This window comes from Odocoileus virginianus, chromosome 9 (genome assembly GCF_023699985.2).
Source record: "Odocoileus virginianus isolate 20LAN1187 ecotype Illinois chromosome 9, Ovbor_1.2, whole genome shotgun sequence".
In the NCBI taxonomy this organism is placed as follows: Eukaryota; Metazoa; Chordata; class Mammalia; order Artiodactyla; family Cervidae; genus Odocoileus; species Odocoileus virginianus.
In genome coordinates, this window is record NC_069682.1 from 69,633,185 (window position 1) to 69,660,754 (window position 27,570).

At 53.1% G+C, this 27,570-nt stretch overlaps 2 protein-coding genes and 1 long non-coding RNA gene across 4 annotated transcripts; 2 read left to right on the forward strand and 1 right to left on the reverse strand.

The window, feature by feature from the left end:
• Nucleotides 1-21: 21 nt before the first annotated feature.
• On the forward strand, nt 22-6,631 carry CTSA (cathepsin A). Its single transcript, XM_020887168.2, has 15 exons — nt 22-114; nt 302-492; nt 831-942; nt 1,215-1,265; nt 1,359-1,445; nt 1,672-1,827; nt 2,264-2,355; nt 2,757-2,841; nt 3,639-3,730; nt 3,813-3,891; nt 3,984-4,123; nt 4,795-4,870; nt 5,567-5,656; nt 5,831-5,935; nt 6,181-6,631. The coding sequence occupies exons 2-15, from the start codon at nt 302-304 to the stop codon at nt 6,262-6,264; spliced, it is 1,440 nt and encodes a 479-aa protein (XP_020742827.1). The 5' UTR covers nt 22-114; the 3' UTR covers nt 6,265-6,631.
• Nucleotides 6,565-17,999, reverse strand: PLTP (phospholipid transfer protein). Of its 2 annotated transcripts, XM_020887167.2 has the most exons (16): nt 17,860-17,999; nt 17,124-17,234; nt 16,939-17,038; nt 16,156-16,284; nt 15,724-15,879; nt 14,665-14,728; nt 14,480-14,543; nt 13,310-13,401; nt 11,162-11,338; nt 11,029-11,088; nt 9,251-9,415; nt 9,088-9,155; nt 7,694-7,736; nt 7,523-7,586; nt 7,357-7,433; nt 6,565-6,881 (listed from the first exon to the last, which is right to left on the reverse strand). In XM_020887167.2, exons 2-16 carry the CDS (start codon nt 17,221-17,223, stop codon nt 6,750-6,752), a joined length of 1,491 nt encoding a protein of 496 aa, XP_020742826.2. In that variant the 5' UTR covers nt 17,224-17,234; nt 17,860-17,999; the 3' UTR covers nt 6,565-6,749. The 2 variants fall into 2 exon arrangements, with proteins under 2 accessions (XP_020742826.2, XP_020742825.2); XM_020887166.2 differs by lacking the exon at nt 17,860-17,999 and having other exon boundaries at nt 17,124-17,526.
• An 89-nt stretch (nt 18,000-18,088) lies between these two features.
• Nucleotides 18,089-20,482, forward strand: LOC139036790 (uncharacterized). Its single transcript, XR_011489648.1, has 2 exons — nt 18,089-18,591; nt 20,168-20,482. It is a non-coding gene; the product is annotated as an uncharacterized lncRNA (long non-coding RNA).
• The last annotated feature ends 7,088 nt before the right edge of the window (nt 20,483-27,570 follow it).

The window sequence follows — 27,570 nt, forward strand, 5'->3', positions numbered from 1 at the left end:
GTGGGCAGGAGGCGGTCCGTCACGTGACGCTTGGGCACACGTGACTCGCAGTACACATGACTTCCCGTCGCCGGGCCGGCCCCTCCAGAAGAGCAAAGACGCGAGGGAGCGGAGGTGAGAGGGATCCCGGGGCTGGAAGGGATCCTGGAGCGCCCCGGGCGGGACGCGACGGAGGAGGCACGGCGGGTGGGAGCTGGGGCAGGGAAGGGGCTTCCCTGGAGGGTGCGCCGCCAGCTCCCCGCCAGGGGCGGCCGAGCAGCGAGCGGGCGAGGCAACAGCCGGCACCCGCTTCCTGCCGCAGATGTTCCGAGCCGCGCTGTGGCCGCCGGTCCTCCTCCTGCTGCAGCTGCTGCTGCTCGCCTGCGCGCCCGGGGGCGAGGCGGCCCCCGACCAGGACGAGATCCGCTTCCTGCCCGGGCTGGCCAAGCAGCCTTCTTTCCGCCAGTACTCCGGCTACCTCAAAGGCTCCGGCTCCAAGCGCCTCCACTACTGGTCTGCAGCCCTGTCTCCCAGGACGGGGTTGGGAGGCGGGCACTGCAATGCCCACCGTGGGGGGAGATGATGGTGGGGGGGGGAGGGTGTCCTTAAGACCCCTGAGGGATCGGACTTCCCTGGGGGTCCGGTGGTTAAGGCTTCAGTGCTTCCAGCTGCAGGGGACCAGGTTTCCATCCCTGGTTGGGGGACTAAGAGCTCGCATGCTCTGCCGTCAGATTAAGAAGGAAAAAAAAAAAAAAAGATCCCTGAGGAAATCCAGGAGTAGGGAAGGCTGGAAGACTGAGCCGCATGCAGTCCCCCGCACCAGCACCCATGCTAGCCTGACTCGCCCCCAGGTTTGTGGAGTCCCAGAAGGATCCCAAGAGCAGACCTGTGGTTCTGTGGCTCAATGGAGGGCCAGGCTGTAGCTCCCTTGACGGCCTCCTGACAGAGCACGGCCCTTTCCTGGTGAGTGGAGAGCAGTGGGGTCACCCCCTGGTCAGGGGCAGGGAGGGAACAGTTCCCAAAGGAAAAGGCCGGGGAAGAGGGAGAAAAGGACTTTGTGGTCTTTCAAAAAACATGTCCCTTTCCTGAGCCTCGGTGTCTTCATCCATACCTCTGACTTGACAGTTTCATATCTCTCGGGGGTTTTGCCTGGTTGTGCAATACCCAGCAGGGTGACCTTCCCCCACCCCCCCACCCAGCCGACTCTTGGAATTTACCATCTCTTTCCTCCACAGATCCAGCCAGATGGTGTCACCCTGGAGTACAACCCCTACTCCTGGAACCTGGTATTGCCTCCCTTTTGGGTCCTGGGTAGGTGTCTGGGCAGTTGGATGGGGAAGGGAACAGCCCTCCTCAGCCCATTTCCACTTCCCCTCTAGATTGCCAACATGTTATACCTCGAGTCCCCAGCTGGAGTGGGCTTCTCCTACTCCGATGACAAGTCTTATGCCACCAATGACACAGAGGTAAGTCCAGTGTCTGCCCACGTGTCCCAGTCTCCCTGGTTGGCATGATGCAAGGAGAAAAAGAGCATGTTCTTGGAGTCCATTTGTGGCTCTGTCACCAGCTTTGTGGTGTGGTCTGTGACAAGTCACAGGCTCTTGCACAAACAGGGTGGGTGGGTGTTATTATCTCTGAGATTGTAGCTCAAGCACCACCACTTTCTGATTCTCTCTATCCTGCCATCTCCAGGTCGCCCAGAGCAATTTTGAAGCCCTTAAAGATTTCTTCTGCCTGTTTCCGGAATACAAGGGCAATGAGCTTTTCCTGACGGGCGAGAGCTATGCCGGCATCTACATCCCAACCCTGGCAGTGCTGGTCATGCAGGACCCCAGCATGAACCTTCAGGTGCAGGGAGGCTGCAGGAGGGGAGGGAGGCCTAGCCTTGTGGTTTGCAAGGTCAAACAGGTCCGCTCCTCCATCCACCTCTTGGGCAATCCCCTGTGGCAGGTCTTGGGACCTCAGGTCTGTCCTCCAGGCACGTGATATCCCAGGTCCTAACTCCACTGCTCTCTGAGCAGAGGGTCAACTCCTCCGTCCAACTCTTTCTTCATGAAACCCCTTGCCACTCTCTGGCCCCTCTGGGCTGTGTGCCTCCCCTGACCGGAAGCTCACTCATCAAGCTACCAGCTCCATTCTTTACACTGAGTGGCCTCCCCCGCCCAACCACTCCCACAAACCACCCTGGATTTCAGCTTCTAGACTGCTGAAGGTTTGGGTGGAGGTCAAAGGAGGCTCTTCTGCCTCACGTCCAGATGAGCTGAACACCCTGGGTGTTTCACAGGGGCTGGCGGTGGGCAATGGACTCTCTTCCTATGAGCAGAATGACAACTCCCTGGTCTATTTTGCCTACTACCATGGCCTTCTGGGGAACAGGTATGGGCGAGGACCCCTGGGCAATCCCTGGGGCATGGCGGGTCACAGGGTCTCAGGTCTGTCCTCCAGGTACAGGCTATCTCGGGTCCTGCTGTGGTTTATGAGCAGAAGTTGGGGGGCCGGGGGGGGGGGTGGATGGGGCTGGGGTTGCTAGAAGGGTTTTGGTGCAAAAAGATGAAAGGATCTTTCATGTAAAGATCAGAATGTAAAGGAATGAAGGAGGGCTGGCAGGATGGCCCCAGGGCAGCCAGGTTTGGGAGCTACATACCATGCCTTCTGATGTCTTTGTCCCCAGGAAACAGGTCCCTTGGGTCCAGGCCCTGACGGGAGGTTGAGAAGGTGGGGTACTTGCCTTCTTTGGCCCACCATGGGCCTAAGCAATTATCATTCATCTCTTACAGGCTCTGGTCTTCCCTGCAGAAGCACTGCTGCTCTCAAAACAAGTGTAACTTCCACGACAACAAACAGCCAGAATGCGTGACCAATGTGCGGTTCTGCCCCGGCCCTGCGTCACCCCCCACAGCCCCCAACCCCCAGCTCCCTTTGTTTTATATCCTGCTTGGTGGTGTTTAGTCGGTTGTGTCCAACTCTTTGTGACCCCATGGACTGTAGCCCACCAGGCTCCTCTGTCCATGGGATTCTCCAGGCAAGGATACTGGGGTGGGGTGCCATTTCCTTCTCCAGGAGATCTTCCCAACTAAGGGATTAACCCATTTCTCCTGCATTGGCAGGCAGATGCTTTGGAGTGCGGGTGCGGTCCCACACCACTGCCTGTGACCTCCCTATGAGGGGAAAGGGCGTCTCCCTCATCAGCGTCTGATGTGCCATGGCTGTGCTCAGCAATGGCGACGCAGATTGTTCCTCCTCCAAGAGTCCCTCTCGAGGGAGATCGTATTATCCACATTTTCCAGATAAGGAAGCTGAGGCCAAGCATGTGGAAGTCACAGTGCTAGGAAGTAGAGGCGCAAGGATTCGGACCCTGGACTAGCAGATTCCTTTCCCTGAGGCTCAGTTTCCGGGGCGTGGGGGAAGGATAATGACCAGGCCAAGCAGAAGAGCAGTAAACCCTGGGATGTGGTCCTTCCCTGGTGGTCCAGTGGTTAAGACTCCTTACTCCCAAGACAGGGCATGCGGGTTTGATCCCTGGTCCATCAGGGAATTTAAGATCTCATGTGTCGCATGATAGGGCCAAAGAAAGAAAAAAAAAGTCTTGGGGCGCTGTTGAGGAAGTGGTGGGAGGCCAGGATTCTGTAAAGCATGGCAGCTTGGGGGTGTCATTGCAGCTTCAGGAAGTGTCCCACATCGTGTCCAGCTCCGGCCTCAACATCTACAACCTCTACGCTCCATGTGCTGGGGGGGTGCCCAGCCAAGTAAGGTAGGCCCTGCCAGGTGCCCCGCGTGCCAACCCCAACCCCATCTGGGGGCCCAGGCGCCCATTCCCCCCACTGCACTTGCAGGTATGAGCAGGACACTGTCACGGTCCAGGATCTGGGCAACATCTTCACCCGCCTGCCACTCAAGCGGGTGTGGCATCAGGTGTGCAAGGGCCAGGCTTCCTCCCAGCAGGGACGGGGAGGGACGGCAGGGCAGGGAAGCCAAGATCCTGACCCTCTGTGCCCCCCTCCCAGATGCTGCTGCGTTCTGGGGAGAAGGTGCGCCTGGACCCCCCCTGCACCAATGCCACGGCCCCCTCCAACTACCTCAACGACCCTCAAGTGAGGAAGGCGCTCCACATCCCCGAGCAGCTGCCCCGCTGGGACTTGTGCAAGTGGGTTTCTGTGGGCGCTCGTGGCCCGAGAGGTGGCAGACTACTGGGGCTTGCGGGCATCAGAGAGGTCCCCAGGCATCCTGTGCCTAGGGTTTCTCATCGAGGACACCATGGGCGTTCGGGTTGTGACCATGAATTGTTCTAATAGGGAGGTTCAAGGTCCCTGACCCCCGGACTGACTGATTTTCAGCCACTTAACTCTTTGACAGCCACACTGGTTGTTAAAATGTCAGTTGCTCACACTGATCTTTAGCAGACAGTCCCATCTCCTGCCCCTCCCTGACTTCAGTACCACCCCAGCTGCCCGCAACTGTCTCCTGTGACACCTCCAAGGGGGAAGGTGACCACGGCAGGGGCCAGTCAGGTCCGTTCTCATTGGCGAGCACGAGCCCTTATGCCTTAATGCCAGAGGCACCCCAGCCACGGTAACAAAGCGTCCCTGTGTGTTTCTAAATGGGGGTGAGTTGGGGTCCTCTGGATTCCAGCCCCACCTCCCCTCATCTAGGTGAGTCCCAGAGAGGTTACATGCCCACGGAGGGGCTGGATCTCAGCTGTCTGTCTCTTTTGGGCTGGAGCTTGGGAACAGGAGTGGGTAGGGGATGAGGTCTGATCTGTGGTCTCTTTTTCTTCCCCACCCTGGACCTGGCCTTCTTGCCCATGTGGCCCTGCAGCTTCCTGGTGAATATCCAGTACCAACGTCTCTACCAAAGCATGTGTTCCCAGTACCTGAAGCTGCTCACTGCACAGGTGAGTGGGCGGCAGCCACAGCTGGGTCCATCAGCAGCCTCAGGACCCTGGAGCAGCGTGGCAAGGCGGGGGCTTCCTTAGGGCGCCGCTCGGGGCAGAGGAAGCTGAAACTCCCCAAAAAAGTAACGTCACTTGCCCGAGAGCCTGTGGTCAGCAGGGTCAGGATTTGAACCTGGCTCTGTCCCCACCTGATGCTGCTCTGTGGGAAGAGTCTGAGGGGTCTCCATCAGTCAAGGAGCCTTTAAGGTGAGAAGAACTAGTCAGATCTTGTTACAGAAAGGCAAACAGAGGTCTGATCTGGGAGAGAACCTTGTCCAAGGTCACCTAGAAGATATAGTAGGTTACCTAGGAGATGCTGGCTGAGCCAGGACAGGACCAAGTTCTGCAGAGCACAGTGGGCAGTGTGGGCTCTGGAAGCACTAGCCAGGTGACCCTGGGCGTTTCTCACATATCTGAGGCTTGATTTTCCCATCTGTAAAATGGGGTTACTAATGGTATCATGGTAAAAGGCTTCATAGGTAAAGCATTCAGTAGGGCTCTTGCCCTGTAGGAAGTGGTCAGAAAACACAAGGGTTTCCTGGTTTATGCAGTTTAGCTGGATTCTTTGAATTTCCCAGTGGGTAGGGCTTGAACCAGGGGAGGGCTGGCATCTGGGCTTATTCCAAACCCCTCATTTTGCCCCTTGTGCTGCTTCAGAAATACCGGATTCTGCTGTACAACGGCGATGTGGACATGGCCTGCAACTTCATGGGAGATGAGTGGTTTGTGGATTCCCTCAACCAGAAGGTGAGGCAGGGGTCCCAGCCCCAGGGTCGAGTGGGTGCGGGGGAGGGCAGACTGGCTGGGACAGACAGAGAGAGCAAACCTGGAGGCGTTCCCGGCCCCTGAGGCCTGGCCAGTGGCTGCGAGCAGAGGCAAGGGGGCAGCTGCAGGCCGCTAAGTCTTTTCCTGGCGGGGCAGATGGAAGTCCAGCGCCGGCCCTGGTTGGTGGACTATGGGGAGAGCGGGGAGCAGATTGCTGGCTTCGTGAAGGAGTTCTCCCACATCGCCTTCCTTACCATCAAGGTAGGAACTTGATGAGGACCAGGGGGCAGGGAGAGGGTGCAGCAGGACCTGCTTGTCCTTTTCTTCCGAACTTTTATGCTGGGTTACCATGTGGCCCCTGGAAGGGCAAGTTCTGGGCAGGGATGGGATAAAGGGAGGGATCAGAGGAGGAAGGTCATGGGCTGGAGGGATCCTGTAGGATGAAGGAAGCACCCAGGGGCAGGGGTCGTCCAGGGAGGGAAATCTCACAAAGCTTTGCCCTTCAGGGCGCCGGACACATGGTCCCCACCGACAAGCCCCAGGCTGCCCTGACCATGTTCTCCCGCTTCCTGAATAAGCAGCCATACTGAGAACCCGGGGACCCGCCCCCGCTGCCTGATCTAGCCCTTTCCAGCCTCTCCTGCCAGAAGAGAGGGCCCCTTTTATGCAGAATGCCCCTGTGGGGCAGATCCCTGCTTCCAGAACGGCTCCCACCCCCCTCCATTGCCCTGTGCATCCCAGATCTGGCCCCAGTGCCTCACTTAGACAGTCTGGGGGGAGCTTGCACTTTATAACTCACCGGGGTGGGGCCTAAGCCCCTCCCCGCTGAAAGAATTGCCCTCACTGCACTGATCGCATCCCACAATCAAAGCTCTGAACAGCCCCATGGGGAGAGTGGACGGACTATAATTGATGGATTGACTGTGATTATGGAATTAAATTTGGTACAGTTTAAAACCCCGTCTTCTCTGTGGCACTGGGGGTTATAGAGGACACTAGAGGCTGTGATGGGGCGAGGGAGGGGATGAGAGGTGGCGGAGTCCTGAATGCAGCTGCCTGGGTAGGGGCTGAGGGCTCAGACAGCTGCCGTGGAGGGTGGCGGGGCACTGGATGTTCGGGGGTCCCTGGTGTCAGCAGGCCGGTTCTTCTCAATCACCTCTCGCAGCCCTTTGGCAAAGTGGAGGTCAGCCCCGATGGTGAGGAAGCCCTGTGTGGGGGGCGGGCAGAGAGAGGGGTCTCTATTCCATTCCTGAGAATAGAGTTTAGAGACACAGACAAGAATCCCTGGTCTCAATCTAGTGGGAGAGGCAGAGCACCAAAGCAGTTCTTACAACTCTCTGTGATGGGTGCTGAAGTAGAGGCTGCAGGCGCACAGCCTGTGGGGGTCCAGGAGGACTTCCTGGAGGAGGCAAGCTCTTAGTTAAGACCTGAAAGATTAGTAGGCATTGGGGATGGAATCAGGGAACAGTGTTCCAAGGTGAGGATGCAGCCTGTGCAAAGGCTGGAGGAATCTGATGTAAGGTTGAGATGAGAAGAGATCATTGAAAAAAATAATTAATAAATTAATTTTTAAAAAGATGCCGTTGATGAGGGAGAAACTGGGATGAGGTCATGGAGGGCAGAGGAGAGCTGTAGAGGGAGGGGAAGGCTCTGCCCTCCTTCCCCACGGTGCCCCTACTCACCGCGTGGTTTGTCACCACCTCACGCACAAAGTCAATTCCCTCAGGGAGTGGGATCTGCACTCCACGCCAGGTCCGCTCTGCGGGTGGGAACAGTCAGCTCAGTCTGAACCCACCCAGCTCCTCCCCTAACCTCTTCCCCACCCTCCTCACAGCCCCCCGACCCTACCATTGAGCATGGGCATCACTGCAATCTGCAGCAGGGTCTTCAAAGGGGTCTGCAGTGGTATCAGCTGGGAGTGGGGAGACAGGAAGTCAGGGCAGTGAGGAGGGATGGGCTGGCCTTCACTGCCCTCCCCAGACCCCAGCCTTGTGCTCATGCCCCCCGTTCCCAACTCACTGCCAGTGACTCCAGTGCAGATTGGTTTGAGTAGATTCGGAACCTATGGGGGAGAAAGAAGGGTCCCGTGGGCAGGGGCCCTTCCCCAGGCCATCCAGGCCTACCTACCCAAAGCCCTTGAGCTTCCGTCTTGGATGTTCTTCCACCCACACACCTTTCCAGGGGCTTCTAGAACTTTCCAGGTGTGCATCCTTGGGTGAGTCGTTGCTCCCTCTTCAGGTCTCCTTTCTCCAGGTCTGCTACCTTTTTGTTTTGTTTTGTTTTGAATCTCAAGTCTACTACTTTTTATTTGTAGAGCACCTCCTATAGCCAGACTTTTGCTGATGACTTTCCATGTGTTGGGGCTTCCCTGGTAGCTCAGACGGTAAAGTGTCTACCTACAATGCGGTTCAATCCCTGGGTTGGGAAGATCCCCTAGAGAAGGAAGTGGCAACCTACTCCAGTATCCATGCCTGGAAAATCCCATGGACCGAGGAGCCTGGTAGGCTACAGTCCATGGGGTTGCAAAGAGTCAGACACGACTGAGCAACTTCACTTTCACTTGCGTGTGTTGTTTACTTTTATTTAGCAAAACTGTCAGTGCTTGCTTCCTGCCAGATACCAGGCATGTTAAAAAGCTAAATACTGAACTATTTTTAAATGCCACATGACTTAATCCTCATAACAACCCTAAGGAATAGGCACTATTAAACTTTGCATTTATAGAGGCAGCACATGAGGCCCAGAGAGACTGATTTGCATAAGGTCACACACCTGGCAAATTCCAGAACCTGCCTCTAGAATCTAGGCTCTTAAGCACTACACTGCGGTATCTCACTGGAGCCCCTAGAACAACGCTGGTCCAATAGAACTTTCTGTAAAGGGTTCTACACCAGCCACACAGTAGCTACTAGCTACCGTGGTTATAGAAATAAGCAAGTGAGGAACTATTTCATTATAATTAAATGTATACAGCCACCAGTGGCTAGCGCCTGCTACACTGAACAGCACAGCCTTAGACAGTAGATGCTGCTGTTTTCTATATTTAATACATGAAGAAAACGAAGCTTAGAAAGATAAAAGGACTTGTTTCAAGATCACAAAGCTAAGTTGTGCCAAAATCTATGTTCTTACGCGCTTTGCTGTGTGACAGTGGGTGTGTCATTTAACCTTGCTGGGCCAGCTGGATCATCTCTCATCATACCTGCTCTGCCTGCTTCTGGGTGGTTGAGGTTGCAGAGAAATCACACTGTAATGAAACACTTGATGCGTTAACAAGACCCTGGCTCTCGGGTGGCTGATAGCTGTGACTGAACTTTAGCTCCCCAGTATCACTGGGCAGGTATGCCTATCCTGAAGGCACTGATGCTCAGAGAGGTTACGGGCTCACCCAAGACCCTCAGACACCTGCCCACCTGCGCAGGTCCAGCCGGGTGCGCAGCGCCTTCCCCCAGAGGGCCATCTTGGCGCTGAGTCGGGCATCCTGGGCGGGAAAGCGGGGAAGGTGGTGTTACCGCCTGAAAGGGGGCAGCGGCCCCCCTCTCTGGCCCTCTGCATCCCCTGCCCTGGTGTCCACACCATGATCATGCTGGACAGCTGGACCTCGGGCTGGTTGGGTGGCACCAGGGCGATGGTGACACTGGCAGTGACAGAGACAGTGGTGCCCGAGGGCTTGATGGTGCAGCGAGGGGGCTCCATGACCCGCAGCTCCAGCTTCAGCGGAGAGTCGATCACCGCCGGGCTCTGGGGACACAGCAGGGAGGGCCGGTCAGGTCCTCCCTGATGAGTCCCTGGCGAGGAGTGGGGAGTTTCTACCCTCTGGGAGCACACAGATACAAATGGGAAGAAGCGATGGCTTCCGGAACCCTCCAGGACTGTGGCCAGCCTCTGCTCAGACAAGGGAATGTCTCATTCCAGGAATGCCTCCTTCCTTCTCTTTCTGTTTTCCCATGTTCTCAATATTCAGGACCCGATCCAGACTCCTCCAGAGCAGTCTCTGCATTAAATACCCCAGGGAATTCCCTGGTGGTCCAGTGGTTAGGACTGCCTCCAAGCAGGAGGCGCAGGTTCAATCCCTGGGTCAGGAAGATCCCATGGGGAAGGAAATGGCAACCCACTCCAGTATTCTTGCCTGGAGAATCCCATGGACAGAGGAGCCTGGCTGGCTGCAGTCCATGGGGTCGCAAAGAGTCGGACACAACTTAGCGACTAAACCACCAGCACCAGCAGTGGTTAGGACTCCGTGCTTTCACTGCCGGGCCTGGGTACAATCCCTGTTCAGGGAACTAAGATCCCACAAGCCACATGACTTAACAAAATTAATAAATAAACAAACTCAGCCCCCTGCTGTAACTCTTTTCTTGAAACTTACGGCACTATTTCTTCTGCAGGCAGTGTAGTGACCAACTGCTTACTTTTCCCCAAACACTTCACATGTGTTCGCTCATTTAAACCTCACAGTAACTGTGAAGCAGGTATTAACTTATACCCACTTTTGAGATGGGAAAATTGAAGCACAGGGAGGTTACGTAGGCTGTCCAGGTTGTGTTACTCAGTTGAAGAACTGGAACTGAGACCCAGGCAATCATGTCAACAGTCCATGCTCTTAACAGTGCTTGGCCACGGCGATGATGCCAGTGATGACGACAAGGATAGCATTCATAGCAGCTGGTGTTGTAATTATAAGTATTAACACATTCAATCCTCATGACAACTCTGGGAGGTGGCGTAGTCGGGTAAACTTGAATCACCGAGATTCATACCCAGGTTCAAATCCCAGCTCCGTCATTTTATAAGCTAGAACCAAGGGCAAGTCCTTTAATGATCACTGAAGTAATGGACATGGGTTTGGGTGGACTCCGGGAGTTAGTGATAGACAGGGAGGTCTGGTATGCTGCAATCCATGGGGTCTCAAAGAGTGGGACACGACTGAGCGACTGAACTGAACTGAAATATTTCTTTAAAAATTTTAACTCTCCATTAAACAAGGGAAAAGAAGCAAAAAGGATAATACCCAGGTCTCCCACATTGCAGGCAGATTACCATCTGAGCCAGCAGGGAGGCCCAGATTAATATTTCAGTTGCTGTTAAAGCCCCTACACTGACCTGCCTTGGGTTCTCAGCCCACCTTCATCCTGGTTTCATGAAAGAGACAAAGCAAGAGTAGACCTTCCTTGCAGACCTGGGACCCTTCATAGACTCTGGCCACGTGGCTGTGGCCACCGGCGGGAGGCCGGGCCTTCTGTCCACTCAGTGGCCGCCGCTGGGGGCCCTGCTCGCCTTGCCAGTCGCCTCGTGGGTGTACACTTGGTGCGCCCACCCGCCTGGCCAGGCTCCCACCTCCCACCCACACTCACCATCAGGATGATGCTCCCGAAGTAGGAGGCCCTCAACACCATATCCAGGTCATGAGGCACCTGCGCAGGGGAATCGGGGGTAAGGCAGAAGCCCGATCACAGGCCCCCACCCCACAAACAGATCCCGGCTTACCTTGTCCCCCACCAGTGAGAGCGTCAGAGCTCCTGCCCGGAAGTAGCTCTCCAAGGCAGAGTCGAAGAAGAACTCGGAGAAGGCCACGTACACCATCCGCTCTTCCTCCTGCAGCTGGGGCTCCACCGCCCGGTTGGGCAGACTCCAGTTGGCCTCAGTCAGGGGATAGAAGGCCCCCTGGGGTTGGAGGATCAAGGTCAGGGCCAGGCAGGCTGGTCTAGCACCCAGATGTCTCCAGCCCTGAGGGCATGGTGGAGGATTGGACCTTGTTGTTGACCTTGAGGGGACTCAACAGGTACTTTTCTTAAAAAGCATGGAAGGGAGGATAGCTGGAGTGCTCCAAGGGCGCAGTCCCATCCGACTGAAGGAGGGACCCAAGAAAGGGTTCAAGGGGGAGGTGGCCCGAGTGGGCCTTGAAAACTAGATGGTAATAATGATGGCAACTACTGCCTACATGTGTGGAGTACTTCTGTGCTGCTTACCTGAACCAACTCCTTTAATCCACGTGACATCCCATGAAATGATCTTTTCTTACTGTGTTATTTCCATTTCCATTTGAGGAAACGAGCACAGAAATGTTCAGCCACTGGCTTAAGATCACACAGCTAGTAAGTGGCAGAGCTGAGAGCCGACCTTCAGGCATTCTAACTGGACTCTGCTCTGAAACTCTGCAACACTCCATTAGGAAAAGCAATGGCCGTGGCCACAGACTAGTTGAGTGGCCTTGGACAAGGGACATGGCCTCCCTGAGCAAGTCTCCACATCCCTAAAATGAATAAAACATTAGGACCTGGTTTACAGGGTTGTGAGAGGAGGGAATGAGATTGTGTATGTTAAAGCAGAATGTTCAGTTTCTTCTGGGAGAAAAGGGGGAAGACAGTACATGAGCAAAGGCCCTGAGATAGGAAGCGAAGGGCATCCTTGGGAAAGAGTAGCAGTTTCCCAGGTGGCGCTTGTGGTAAAGAACTCGCCTGCAATGCAAGAGATGTAAGAGACATGGGTTCAATCTCTGGGTCGGGAAGATCCCCTGGAGGAGGGCATGGCAACCCACTCCATTATTCTTGCCTGGAGAATCCCATAGACAGAGGAGCCTGGAGGACTACAGTCCACAGGGTCGCAAAGACTTGGACACGACTGAAGTGACTTAGCACACGCGTGCACACACACACCCCTGCAAAGGTTGATGTTGGAAAGGTGGGACCAGACACACACACACACACACACACACACACACACACACCCCTGCAAAGGTTGATGTTGGAAAGGTGGGACCACACACACACACACACACACACACACACACACACCTGCAAAGGCTGACGGTGGAAAGGTGGGACCAGACACACACACACACACACACCCCTGCAAAGGCTGACGTTGGAAAGGTGGGACCACACACACACACACACACACCCCTGCAAAGGTTGATGTTGGAAAGGTGGGACCACACACACACACACACACACACACACATACACACCCCTGCAAAGGCTGATGTTGGAAAGGTGGGACCAGACACACACACACACACACACACACCTGCAAAGGCTGACGTTGGAAAGGTGGGACCAGACACACACACACACACCCCTGCAAAGGTTGATGTTGGAAAGGTGGGACCACACACACACACACACACACACCCCTGCAAAGGCTGACGGTGGAAAGGTGGGACCAGACACACACACACACACACACACACACCCCTGCAAAGGTTGATGTTGGAAAGGTGGGACCACACACACACACACACACACACACCTGCAAAGGCTGACGGTGGAAAGGTGGGACCAGACACACACACACACACACACACACACACACACACACACACACCCCTGCAAAGGCTGACGGTGGAAAGGTGGGACCAGACACACACACACACACACACACACACACACACACCCCTGCAAAGGTTGATGTTGGAAAGGTGGGACCACACACACACACACACACACACACACACACACACACCTGCAAAGGCTGACGGTGGAAAGGTGGGACCAGACAAGATTGACAAAGCTCTAGTGTCAGACCCAGGAGTTGAGCCTGAGGCCATAGCATCTCCACCAGTGGAGTGGCCACATCAGAGCTGTGCTTTAGGGGAGAAGGAGGGGTCCAGCTACACACAGCAGCTGGGCAACTCACCCGGAATTCCATGTCCAGGTTGCTGGTGGAGGCCACGGGGTCCTTCAGGAGGGAGTAGTCGATGCCCACGAGCTCGTCCACAGCACCGCGCACTGCGGGGAGGGGCTGGAGTCATGCAGGGCCGTGTGGTGCTGGGCTGGGTGCTGAGGCTCCCTGGGCCTCAGCTGCTTCCCATAGAAGGGGGATTAGAATACTTCCCTCGTAGGGTGCTTATGAAGCTCAAATCAGTTTGACTAAGAGTGGAAAGTATTTAGTGCCTGGCGTGCAGTGGTCAACAGTGTTAGCTATTATTATTGTGGTCTTTGTTGTTCTATTGGTTTGTTTTTGGCCGCACTGCTCAACTTGCTGCATTTTAGTTCCCCAACCAGGAATGGAACCTGGGGCCATGGCAGTGAAAGCGCTGGGTTCTAACCACTGGACCACCAGAGACCCGCCCCCCTCCCCCGATTATTATTATTGTTGTTGTTGTTTGTTGCTACTACTACATAGGTTTCATCAAGTCACTAAATAATATGGCAAGGGAGAGACTTCCCTGGTGGTCCAGTGGCTAAGACTCTGTGCTCCCAATGCAGGGGCCTGGGTTCGATCCCTGGTCAGGGAACTAAGATCCCACATGCTGCAATTAAGAGTATGCATGCTGTAACTAAAGATCCCGCATCCCACAATTAAGACCCAGCATAGCCACATAAATAAATAAAAAGAAATTTAAGAAATACTCTAAGATGGCAAAGGATTCCCTTCTCTCATTGGTTTGGTTTCCCTACCCTCTCCTTCCCATCCTGTGCCCCATGCATGTGACATGATGATCTCATCGCTTAGGGAAAGGGAAGTTATGTTAATTGAGCTCCTATTGAGTGCCAGTGTTGAATACAAATGAGGCCCCCACAGCAGACACGTATTAAAGATCATGACAGCCATGCCCTCAGTCAACCCTCACAGCAAGCCCTGAGGAAGTGTCATCAGCCAAGCAAGGGAACCGAGGAGGGAGAGAAGTGAGTACTGACCACAGGAAGTCAGTGGCAGAAGCCACCTTTGAACCCAGGGCTGTTCTGTCACAGGGCGGGGAAGGGGCCTCCTCGCGTGCTACCAGACAGCTGTCCACCGAGCCTGCTCCCCACCCCAGTGCCAGGGCGGAGCCCAGAGCTCCCCACCCCATCTGCACCAGCTCACCAGGCACAGTGTCCAGCAGCGAGTTGAGAAGCACAGTCCCTGCGTGGTAGAGCACGGGGCAGATCTGGGAGGTGGTGGCCAGAGTCAAGATCTTGGCAAGAGAGGGCACACCCACCCACCCCCACCCCCCACCCCCACCCCTGTTGTCCTCCCAACACGCCCCCTCCATCTGCCACTGCCCCCACCTGCTGGTTGAGGAGGAAGCGCATCCCTGAGGTGATGAACGTGGAGAGGAATTCATACACCTTCCTGTGAGGAGAGGAGAGGCCAAGTGAGTCCAGACTCTGCCCTCACTCCAACCCAGTTCTGGGAGAAATCACAGTGATCAGAGAATGTGGGGGGCGGGGGGTGGGCAGAATACCTCTACTTCAACTTAATTTACCACCTCTTTATTGGAGTTTTCATTAAAGATATGGGCTCAAATTCCTTCTCCAGACTTGTTCTCAAGACCTCTTCTCTCACCCCATGCCCCCACCAATCAAATGAATGGACCCAGAGTTCTTCAAACCTCTGAGCATCCTCAGCTCCATATCCTTACTCCTGTCTTCCCTAAGCCTCAATGCTCCCACCCTGTATTTTCCCGTCTGGGCACAGATGCTTCCTCTTCTAGACAGTCCTCCTAGATTGTTCTTCTCTGAAATCCTCCTCCCAGAATACTTTCTTGGTCCCTCTCTCAAGGCCCCGATGACAAATGTTTCGTCCCTCCAGCCAGGCTCTGTGTCCTTTCTGAATCCTCAGGGCCTGGCCTACACTTCATTTGTTGAATGAACAAAAAAATTGTGTACCAACACCGGATAATAAATCCACCATTTTCTCTCCCCCACCTTCTTTCAGAACCAGCACAAATTCCCCTTCTCAACCCCAACCGTGGAACTATGTTATTATTTTTGTTATTAGTAGTAAGAGCTACTGATTGTTGAGAACCCAGTACATGCCCACTGTATACACTAGGTCCTCACAGTGGTTCTTACCTAAGTGGTGAGCCCATATTATACGTGAGGTACTGTTATAAATATTTTTACATAGATTAAGATGAACAGTCCTCACATCTCATAGAATAGGTCCTATTACCATCCCCATCTTAGAAAGCTTCAGCAACTTGCTCAAGTTCATAGCCAGGAAGTGGTGGGGCTGAGATCTGGACCCAGTTGATCTGATTCCCAAGCCGGTGCATTGTGCATTGCACTAGGCAAATGGGCTGTGGGGCTGAAACAGGGGGCACTAGGATTGGGGACAGGGCTTACTTGAAGGTTCCCCCAAAGGCTGCGTGCATTCTGGAGACAGAGGCCTGGCAGGAGACATTTGACACTTTGATCCGGCCAGTAGGATCCCGGGAGAGTTGCAGAGCGGTGTGGATGGATACGCCCTCGGCAGAGGCATTGATATAGCCCCCATCATAGCTGTGGCGGGGGTGGGAGTGTTAATGGTCACTCCAGCGTGGAGCTTAACCCACTCTTTACTGCCCTCCTCCTCAACCCCCACCACCACCATGACCGCTCTTAATAAGGCTTATGTACTTGTGCACAGTTCACCCGACTGTGAAATGGGTATGATTGCCGCTTTTGTGCAGATGGAGAAACTGAGGCTCAGAAAGGCTAAGGGAGTGCCCACAGCTCCACAGTTCCCCCCGGCTTCCCAGTCCACTCTCCACTCCCCCAGGGGCGCCAGGTCCTCACAAGAACCAGTAGAGGAGCTGTCTCCGGAAGCGCAGCCCCCAGGAGGCATTGTTGATTTGCAGCGCCAGCTCCTGGTCTGGCTGGAAATTGAGCTCAGAGAATGTCAGCTGCAGCTCTGTGACCTTCACCCTGTGTGGGAGGTCTCAGGGTCAGATTTGGGACCAAGAAAAGGGCATCCCACCCAACAGTAGTGAATTCATTTGCTCCTCTTCTGTTCCAGGTCGAGGGAAGCTGGGGTGAGTGGAATGAGTTCTTCCATTGCCCGTCACGTGCCCAACCTGGACCTGGGTGGCTAAAACTTGTACTTGAGTGGTTCAGAGACTAGCTACTCCCAATAAGTGCACTTCGCCCTATCTAAGAGAAGTCCTGGTGCACTTCCCTCCCCCACTCTGGGATCGCTAGACCCTGTCCCCACTATCCCAGACCATGGGCCTTTATCTCCTGTTCCTCTGACCTCCCCTATTAGCTCCACCAGGGTACCCTACACCCTACTCTCATCCATGGCCAAGTTTCTTGACTCCGCCTCTAGGGCCAGCCTCAATTTCACAGGTTTGGCTTCGCTTTTCTTGGTCCCGCCTACTTATAGGCCACGCCCATCGGCTTGGTCCCGCCTCCGTAGGCGGGCTAGGCTTTATCTTTTCCGGCCTCATCCTGTTTCTTAAGTCCTGCCTAGGAGATCGGGCCACGCCCCCAACCCACTCCCCCCTCCCGTCTCCAGAGACTCCGTAGGTATTTCCTAAGCCTCCGCCCCTGCCCAGGCCCCGCCCCTTGACCCCCACTTACTCAGAGATGTTGTAGAAGAAGTGGCCCTCTCGGCCCCGCAGGTCCGGGATGGTCACGGTCTCCAGCTCTTGTTCCAGAAAGCGCAGCCCCTCCTGCTTCACTGAAGCCGCAGTGAGGTCCTTAGCTCCTGCACACACACACACACCCCTCCCCTCCTCCCCCCACCCCGCACCCCCGCGCCTTACCCAGCTCCAGCGCCTTGGAGGTGATGCGGATCTTGCAGCCGGGGAGCTCGGCGTGAGCGCCGGCCAGCAGCACTAGGATCAGAGTCCCGAAGAGGGCCATGGCGAGCGGGCCTGGGGATGGGGTGGGGATCGCAGGAGTCATCCAGGCCGCTAAAACCCACTCCTCGGATGGCCAACCAGAGGAGGGGGATGGCCCGGCCCGGTAAGCTTGAGATCACTCTTCGGGGAACTTGCAACCAGTAACACTGCCTCCATTTGACAGATGCGAAAACTGAGGCTTAGGCGACGTGCCCTCTGACGCTCGGAGGATTTGGGGCAGCGGGTGAGAGCAAGGGCACCTTCTCGGTTCCCTCGTGCAACCGCCGCGTGACGGGTCTGGATCTCCCGGGGATCAAGCCCCCACCCCCCACAGCAACCTCCCCTTTTCCTCGGTGGAGGGCGGGTGCGACTTGCACGTTACCGTGGGAACGGCTGCACGCGCATTCCTGCGGGGTGGCTTGCGGTCTCCTAGGCCGCGAGTCGGAGGAGCCGAGGGAGCGAGCGGCCGACCCGACCTCCGGCTCCCGGGGCTCCCAGCTCCTCCAGGTCCTAAATCCCTGTCGTCGGGCTTCTGCCTAATGTCCCCCACCCCAATCTCAGCGCTCTCCTTCGGAGGCCCTCTTCCCCAGCCCGGGTTCAGTAGATCAGGGGGCTAGGCGAGGGTCTGAGGGCGGATGGGGGCGCGCCCCCAACTCACTCGCGGTGGAGCTGGTGGTCGGCGCGGTCACGTGGGGCGGCGGGCAGCGCAGGGGATCCGGGCGGCGGGGTCTGGCGGGCAGCGCAGGTCCAGCCGCCTTTATAAAGACGAGCCTTCCCGAGCCCCCCTCCTCTCTCCCACTCTCCCCTCCTCCCTCGGGGATTGGGAGGGGATGGGGCGGGACGCTGGCAACCGGGAGGGTGGAGAGGGCTGTACGGAGCCCCGTGACAAGCCTGGCCTTGTCGAGACAAGTGGGGGACCCAAGCGGGGCAAGAGGGAGGGAAGTGCAGAAGTCAGTCCGCCCAGCGCCAGCAGCCCCTGCTTTGCGGGGCCCTTGGTTCCGTCCCCCTGCCCATCTCTTCCTGTGCGATCCTAGGCAAGTCCCTTCCCTTGGCTGCCTGAGCCTCAGTGTCCTCATCCAGTAAAATGTGTGTGATAATAGGAACCACCTTTTGGGTCCCGGCACGCCTCAAAGTCAATGCCCAAGGCGCGTACTTCCCTTTCCTTCCACAGCATCATCTCAAGACCTCTCTTTGCCAGGCTTCACTGTGGGGAGCCCCCGCCGCCACCCCACCCCCAACTGTCTCTGTGTCAGCAACCTGTGGATCTTCAGGGCCCAGAGACCTCTCCGACTGGGGTTCAAGCAAACACTGCCAGTCCAGGAGGACACACACAAGCTGCTGGAATCACCCTCAGGGAGGCTGGCATTTCCCCAAGGGCTGTGGGTTTCTGGTGAGCCTCTGAAGCTAGGTCCTCTGCACGTGTACTGCCTACAGATGTCCCCAGCTCCCAGGACAGGCTCAGGGCATGCAACCTTTTTGTTGTCAAATGTGTGAAAGTGGGAAAGAGAAATAATGATGGTTCATGTGCATTGAACATGTATTTAAGCACAAAACACTAGTCCAGATATGATGACCAACTCCTCCTATTTTCCCCAGAACTTTCCCAGATTTTGAAACTCCAAGTCTCCCTACCTGGGACCCCCCACCCCCACCCCACAGTCCCAGGGAAACCAGAATGGTCTTTCACCCTGGATCTAGATTAACTTGTTTAATCTTCTGACAACCTGTGAGGTTGGCATTATTATGAACACTCTTTAGCAGGAAACTAGAGGTAAAGACAATTCTTGGCTGCTCTGGGAGCCCATAAACTGTTCATGGCAAGGTGGGAGGTCGGAGGTAGGTGCCTACAGCCCAGTAGTTGTGTCCAGACTCTGTGTCTAACAGATCAGGGTTAAAATTCTAGACTTGCAGCAACATGGATGAATCTAGAGAGTGTCATACTGAGTGAAGTGAGTCAGACAGAGAAGGAGAAATATCGTATGACAGCCCTTATATGAGGAATCTAAAAAGAAATGATACGCAGGGACTTCCCTGGTGGTCCAGTGGTACGACTCTGTGCTCCCAATGCAGGGGCTCTGGGTTCGATCCCTGGTCAGGGAACTAGATCCCATATGCCACAATTAAGAGTTTGGAAAAAGAGAAGAGTTTGCATGCCAAGACCTAAGAACCCACATGCCAAAACTAAGAGCCAATGCAGCCAGATAAATACATATTTTTAAAAATAAAAAATGATACAAATAAACTTACATACAAAATAGAAACAGACTCAGACTTCAAAAACGAGATTATGGTTGCCAGGGGAAGAAAGATCGGGGGAAGGGAGAATTAGGGAGTTTGGGATGAACATGTACACACTGTTATATTTCAATGGATTAAACAACAAGGATCTACTGCATAGCAAGTGGGACTCTGCTCAATGTTATGTGGCAGCCTGGATGGGAGGGGAGTTTGGGGGAGACAGGATACATGAATATGTATGGCTGAGTCCCTTCTGTGTTCACCTGAAACTGTCATCACATTGTTAATTAGCTATACCCCAATACAAAATAAAAGATTAAAAAAAAAAAATCCTAGGCTATCAATTCTTAGGTGTATGACCTTTACTTTAGCAACTCTCAGCCTCAGTTTCTAAAATGGAGACAATTAGATTATTGCAAGAATAAATTAAATAGGCATAGTGCATGTGCTGGGCATGATACATGACACACCATTAATGCCAAATAAATGCTAGCTATTGTGATTAGGGTCAAAGATTACAAACAAGACAGAAGGAGTGTAGGAGGGGAACAGAGAAAGTGCTAAGGATATCCAGAGGAGGAAGTGCCTGAACGCCTTTAAACTCTAGTAACCCTGGCTCTTCCCGGAGTCTGGCTGGAGAGAAAAACCTGACAGATGTTAGTTTTTCTTTCCTCAAACTTTCTTAACTGGAATGCAAATGTCTTTTGTATCATTGTTATCTTTTACAGGGTTGAGCATGCCTGCTAAGTCACTTCAGTCAAGTCTGACTCTTTGCGACCCCAGGGATTGTAGCCTGCCAGCTCCTCTGTCCAGGGGGATTCTCCAGGCAAGAACACGGGAGTGGGTTTGCCATGCCCTCCTCCAGGGGTTCTTCCTGACCCAGGGATTGAACCCCTGTCTCTTATGTCTCCTACATTGGCAGGTGGGTTCTTTACCACTAACGCCACCTGGGAAGCCCCTTACAGGGTCTTGCCACTATAATTCACTGTCCCCAGAGAACCCCAATGAACTTTACATTTTTAAAATGATTTATTTATGTATTATTTAGGGCTGTGCTGGGTCTTCATTGCTGCGCACTAGCGTCTCATTGCGGTGGCTTCTCTTGTAGAGTATGGACTCTAGAGTACGTGGGTTTCAGCAGTTGCAGATTGTGGGTTCAGTAACTGTGGCCCTGCAGCGTGTGCAATCTTCCCAGATCGGGGATCAAATCCGTGTCCCCTGTGTTGGCAGGTGGATTATTAACCACTGGACCACCAGGGAAGTCCCTGGCTGGGGCCCCAGTGAACTTTAAATGTAGCAGTGTGACCCTGGGCCAGTGGTTTAATCTCTCTGTGCCTTTGTTTCCTCATCTATAAAATGAGGACAAAGCACCTCCTTCTTAGGGTTGCTTGTGAGGATTAAATGAGTTAATTAATAAAAAGGACTTAATAAGCACCTGGCATTTAGTAAGGGCTCAAAAACTAGCTACAATTATTAGTGTCATTCAGTTCAGTTCAGTTCAGTCGCTCAGTCGTGTCCGACTCTTTGCGACCCCATGAATCGCAGCAGCCAGGCCTCCCTGTCCATCACCAGCTCCCAGAGTTTACTCAAACTCATGCCCATCGAGTCGGTGATGCCATCCAGCCATCTCACCCTCTGTCTTCCCCTTCTCCTCCGCCTTCAGTCTTTCCCAGCATCAGGGTCTTTTCCAGTGAGTCACTCTGCATCTCCTGCATTGGCAGGCACCATTGCCAATTGGCAGGCACCTGAGCCACCTGGGAAGCCCACAGATTAGGTACTGAGTGGGTACTTGCTGAGTAACTGGACTGGTTTGGGAGCGCTTGAGTATCCCTGGGGAGCAGGCGATACCTGTGCTGCCCCATGTGAGTCACAGTCTAACTGACTCTAAACATAGCCTTGACCTGGGCTGGGGGACATGAAGGTCACCTCTGACCTTGATTCCAGGGACTTGCCTACTCAGCCTGATCCTCTCCATCACATGGGTTCCCCCTTTCTCCCACAATTTGTGACCCCAACCTTCTCACTGGAGAATGAAGTTGGCAAACATCCAGCCAAAATGGAGTCCTTTTTACGTTTCTGTTTTTGTTTTTTTAATTAATTTATTTTGCTACACTGTATCTTAGTTGTGGCATGCAGGATCTCCTTCCCTGACTAGGGATCAAACCCAGGGCCCCCCTGCCCTGCGAGCACAGAGTCTTAGCCGCTAGATCACCAGGGAAGTCCCCCACGCAGAGTTCTGGCAGCCTCCCCAAGTCCTCCCCACTTGGCTTGAGAGATGGAGCGATCAGAATGCCCAATCCCTTTCTTCTTTCACTTCTGTCTTTGAGATGATAAGAAAAGCCTTCCCAGCATTCAAAGTGATAGGAAAGAAATGCTTTTCTAGACTTTATTTTACATCCAGCACACTGATAGGGCAAAAAAACAGTGCTTTGGATCCAGGCCAACCTGGTTCAAATCCTGCTTCTGCCTCTTTCTAAAGCAGAGGTCAGCAAGCCTTTCCTGTAAAGGGCCAGACAGTACATATTTCAGACTTTGTAGGCCCTTTAATCTCTGTTATAGCTCCACTCTGCTACTGTAGCATGAGAGGAGCCTACACAGTCCTTTAAGGAAGAGGCTGCTGTTGGACTGGGCCCACGGGCTGTAGTATGCCTACTCCTGTTCTAGAGTAAAAATTAAAAAGTAAATCTCTTGGGACTTTCCTGGTGGTCCAGTGGTTGAGATTTTGTTTTCCAATACTGGGGTTATGGGTTTGATCCCGGGTTGGGAAGCTAAGATCTCACATGCCTCATGGCCATAAGAACCCAAAACACGAAACAGAAGCCACACTGCAACAAATTTAATAGACTTTTAAGAAATGGTTCATATTTTAAAAAATCTTCAAAGAAAAAAATTAAGCTTTTCTCGTGCCTCAGCTTCCACATCTGTAAAATGGGGATGATTTAGTACCTGCCTCCCCGCCCTGCCGGGTGGCAGTGAGATTTTAATATCATAAAGTATATCAAGTGCTAAATCTAGTACTTGACCTACCAAAGGGCTGAATAAATGTCTCTGGTTATTAGTATTAAGCAATTGTTTAACAAACAAAAAGTGCTTTGCAAATAGGTGCTCAGTTGAACCTTAAAACATCCTACAGAAGAGCTATCATCATACCCCCTTAACAGAAGTGGAAACGGACATCTAGAGAGGTGAAGTAATTAGCTCAAGTCAGTTTGGCTCCAGAGCCCACGCTCTTCACCCCTTCAGTCTGTCATCTTTATTTTTTTAAATATTTATTTATTTGGCTGCTCTGGGTCTTAGTTGTGGCACGCAGGCTCTTTAATTTCAGCACGCAAACTCCTAGTTGTGGCATGTGGGATCTAACTTCCTGACCAGGGATCAGACCCCGGGCCCCTTGCATTGGGAGAGTGTCGTCCTAGCTCCTGGACCGCCAGGGAAGCCCCTGTCCTCTTTCTTTTTGAATGATCCCCTTTAATCCTCACAGCCACCCCTCGAGTTAGCCACTGTCCCTGTTTAGCAGACTGAGATACTGAGGTACAGCAGGAGGAAGTAACTGGTCTTAGTCAATGAACACAGGCTCCACTGACCACAGGATACCAAGTTGGATTTCTGCCCAAGAAGTCAACAGGAGGGTAGCCAGGCTCCCCCCTCCCTCTCCCTGTCTCCAGCTGTGTTTTCTTTGGATCCTTGTGTGGCTTGGAGAAGCTGCAGTCAGTTCATCTCCCTTTCTGACCTTTCCCCTACTCCCCAGTGCCCACCCAAGTGACCCCCCAGGCAATCATCCGCCTCTCTCTCATGAACCCTGCAGGCTCTGTGCCCCCGCTGCTCCGCGAGGCTGTGCCTGGGACCGTGTGATGGGGGCCAGTTGGAATGAGGGGAGGGGTGCGTGGTGGGCGGTGGGGGGGGTCACAGATGTCAAATCAGGAAACCCTGATTACATCTCTCCAAACCACCTGTTTCCAGAATGTAGCTGGACGGAACTGCCCCCATGGGGGCCAGACATTTACCAAATGGACAGAGAGACAGGATGGACCCGGGCTTTCAGGGTTCGGCCAGGGTGGAGCTGTTGACTGCTTCTGTGGCTTCTAAAGTTGGAAGACCTGGTCTTTCGATTGTTCCTTTTCTGTCCCATTTCCTCCTTTTTTGGGTTAAGGAGCCGGCTACATGGTCCTCAGAGGCCCTCTCAGGTTTGAAAGTCAAGGATTCCAAGGCTTCTTTCGGGGTGCTGCAGCCCGGCTCCGGGGTCCTCTGCAAGGGGGCCGGGGTTCGATCTCGGTCAGGGGACTAAGATCCCGCAAGCTGTGCAGTGCAGCCAAAATATATATAAGCATCATCCAAGCCCTCACGTTTCTCCTGATACCTCTCCAGCTCAGCTCCAGCGTTGACCTCGGGCAGTTCACTCATTCCCTCTGAGTTCTTCTTTGTTTTCTTCATGCTCTGCCCTCCTTCCCAGGTTCTACGCCTCTTGTGGCCTGTGAACTGACTGACTCACGGGGCCTCTCTCTGACTGTCCTCTAAGCCTCCTGCCCTTGCTTGTGCTCGTCACCTAGCATGGGCTTTCCAGCCTGTAGGTGATTTAAGGACAGGGTGGAGGGTTTGCAGCAGTGCTATTTAGATGCTTGGCGTTTGTAAGTCAGTAATAAAATTTCAAAGTACCTGAAATTCAGTTCAGTTTAGTCGCTCAGTCATGTCTGACTCTTTGCAACCCCATGGACTGCAGCACGCCAGGCTTCCCTGTCCATCACCAACTCCCCGAGCTTGCTCAAACTCATGTCCATCGAGTTGTTGATGGCATCCAACCATCTCATCTGTCATCCCCTTCTCCTCCTGCCTTCAATCTTTCTCAGCATCAGGGTCTTTTCCAATGAATCAGCTCTTCACATCAGGTGGCCAAAGTATTGGACTTTCAGCTTCAGCATCAGTCCTTCCAATGAATATTCATGATTGATTTCCTCTAGGATTGACTGGTTTGATCTCCTTGCAGTCCAAGGGACTCTCAAGAGTCTTCTCCAACACCACAGTTCAAAAGCATCAATTCTTCTGCATTCAGCTTTCTTTATAGTCCAACTCTCACATCCATACATGACCACTGGAAAAACCATAGCTTTGACTAGATGTACCTTTGTTGGCAAAGTAACGTCTCTGCTTTTCCATATGCTGTCTAGGTTGGTCATAACTTTCATTCCAAGGAGCAAGCGTCTTTTAATTTCATGGCTGTAGTCACCATCTGCGGTGATTCTGGAGCCCCCGAAAAATAAAGTCTGTCTCTGTTTCCCCATCTATTTGCCATGAGGTAATGGGACCAGATGCCATGATCTTAGTTTTCTGAATGTTGAGTTGTAAGCCTACTTTTTCACTCTCCTCTTTCACTTTCATCAAGAGGCTTTTTAGTTTTTCTTCACTTTCTGCCATAAGGGTGGTGTCATCTGCATATCTGAGGTTATTGATATTTCTCCCAGCAATCTTGATTCCAGCTGTGCTTCATCCAGCCCAGCATTTTGCATGATGTACTCTGCATATAAGTTAAATAAGCAGGGTGACAATATACAGCCTTGACATACTCTTTTCCCAATTTGGAACCAGTCTGTTGTTTCATGTCCAGTTCCAACTGTTGCTTCCTGACCTGCATACAGGTTTCTCAAGAGGCAGGTCAGGTGGTCTGGTATTCCCATCTCATTGAGAATTTTCCACAACAGTCTTGTGATCCACACAATCAAAGGCTTTGTTGTAGTCAATAAACAGAAGTAGACGTACCTGAAGAGAAGGGACAAAAAAAGATAGTGACTTTTCATTTTGATAATAAAGATGGGCCACCTCTTTGGCTAAACTTGTCTCTAATACTTCAGGGACCTCCTAAAGGTTGCAAGAAACATCCTGAATATTCCAGCATCTTAACATTTTCTGAGATGCTCTAATACTCCAGTCTCAGGGGCCCACCCCTGGCGGCTCAGGTGGTAAAGAATCCACCTGTGGTACAGGAGACCCAGGTTTGATCCCTGGGCCAGAAAGATCCCCTGGAGAATGGAATGGCAACCCACTCCAGTGTTCTTGCCTGCGAAATCCAGTGGACAGAGGAGTCTGATGGGTTAGAGTCCCTGGAGTCACAAAAGAGTCAGACATGGGTTAGTGAATAAACTACCATAAGGACCCAACATACACAGGCTTTGATCTGATGAGGATGGCCAGCCCCTTAGCTGGGAATCACAAGGACATCACAGTCCCTGGCCTCCCTCCTCTCTTCCACTGAGCTAGATCTCTTTTAGTATCCCCACCTCTGGTTCCAATTCTGCTCCTCTCCCAGTGTTCTCCATCTCATTTCACAGCACCATCCTGGCACCCAGATGCTCAAGTCAGAAACACAGGCCTCAGGATTTCCCGGCCAGCACAGTGATGAGGATGCTGTACTTCCACTGCCAGGAGCCAGGGTTCAATCTCTGGTCAGGGAACTTAAGAGGGCTTCCCCTGGTGGCTCAGTGGAAAGGAATCCACTTGCCATGAAGGAGCTTCGGGAGACTCGGGTTCAGTCCCTGGGTTGGGAAGATCCCCTGGAGGAAAGCATGGCAACCCACTCCACTGTTCTTTCCTGGAGAATCCCATGGACAGAGGAGCCTGGCGAGCCAGTCTATAGTGTGGCAAAGAGTCAGACACGACTTAGCACGCACACACACTGGGAACTAAGATCTTGCAAGCTGCGCAGTGCATCAAAAAAAAAAAAAAGGCACCATCCTTGCCCCCCTTTTCTCCCCTCCTACTCCATGTCAGCAAATCCTGGTGTCTCTCACTCCAGAATACAACCCATATCTACATACATCTCTCCATTTGCACCAACACTGGTCCAAGCCATTTTCCTCGTCTATCTGGACAACTTGATTCATCTCCCTTCATCACTCTCGGGCCTTTCAGTCTAGTTTCCCTGTACCAACCAAAATGATCTTTAAAAAGGAGAAATCCTATCATGCTACTACACTGCCCCCATCCCTTCAAGTGCTCCCCATTGCTCCCAGCATAAAACCTGGACTCTGGTCATGACTCCTGGGAGACGCTAGGTGATCTAACCCTTGTCTACCTTCCTCTCCATCTCCACCATTCACCACTCTCAGGAACGCACCAAACCCACTCAGTCTCAAGCTTTCCGCAAACTCTTCTCTCTACCTGAAACATCTTTACACACAGATCTTTGCATAATCGACTTCCTTCCCTGACTCAGATCTCATGCCACCCCCACTGAGAGGCCCCCTCCCCATCATTACCCGTAATTCTGTTTAATTCTTTATTGTCTGTTTCTTCCAGTAAACTGTTAGCTCCATGGGAGTAAGGAGTCTGACACTTAGTCATGGCTGTAACTGCCATGCCCAGGGTCTGGGACATGGAAAGTGGGCGGTGGTTATCATCTGCAGACCCTCCAAGAGGAGGAGATCTTATCACAGACTGTGTGGCCCTGGCCTAATTCCTTCCCAAGCCTCTCAGCTCCCTTGCTCTTCCTGCTGGCACCACCTAGCTCCTTCATTTCCCCAGACTTATCTGGAGCTGGTCTGCAGCCAGGAATGTCATACTTTCCTAATCTTTTGAGAGGCCTGAACAATCCCTAAAGTGTGGGAGGTGCCCCCTGCCTTGAGATCTCAACAGGTTGTGCAGAATTCAGGACCCCTGAACCCAACCCACTCCCTGGTCCCTTCACCTCACCTTCCAACAAGCCCATCTGCTGTGAGATTGCATGTACCTTTTTGGGAAGTTTCTCGTTTCTTGTCCCCAAGCCCATGTGTCTTCTGGGAGAGGCTGCCGGCCAGCTTAAGCTCCCCCTTGGTGAAGTTGGACAGAACTTCAAGCCGAAAGTTAGATCACTGGTTCTCAACCCATCTGCATGTTAATAATGGCTTTTTAAGCAGGGAGGTTTCTGCTTTGCTTTGTTATGTTTTGAATACCTATGCCTGGGCCCCCACTCCCAAGAGTCTGATTTAACTGGTTTGAGATGAAGCCCGGGCATCTTTAGGTGTTTTTAAAAAGTTCCTCAGCAGGATATAACATAAAAGACGGACAATAATAAGTAATCACAAAAAAAAATAAAAATAATAATAAGTAATCGCAAGGACACAGAGAAACCAGAACCGTCATACTTTGCTGCTAGGAATGTAAA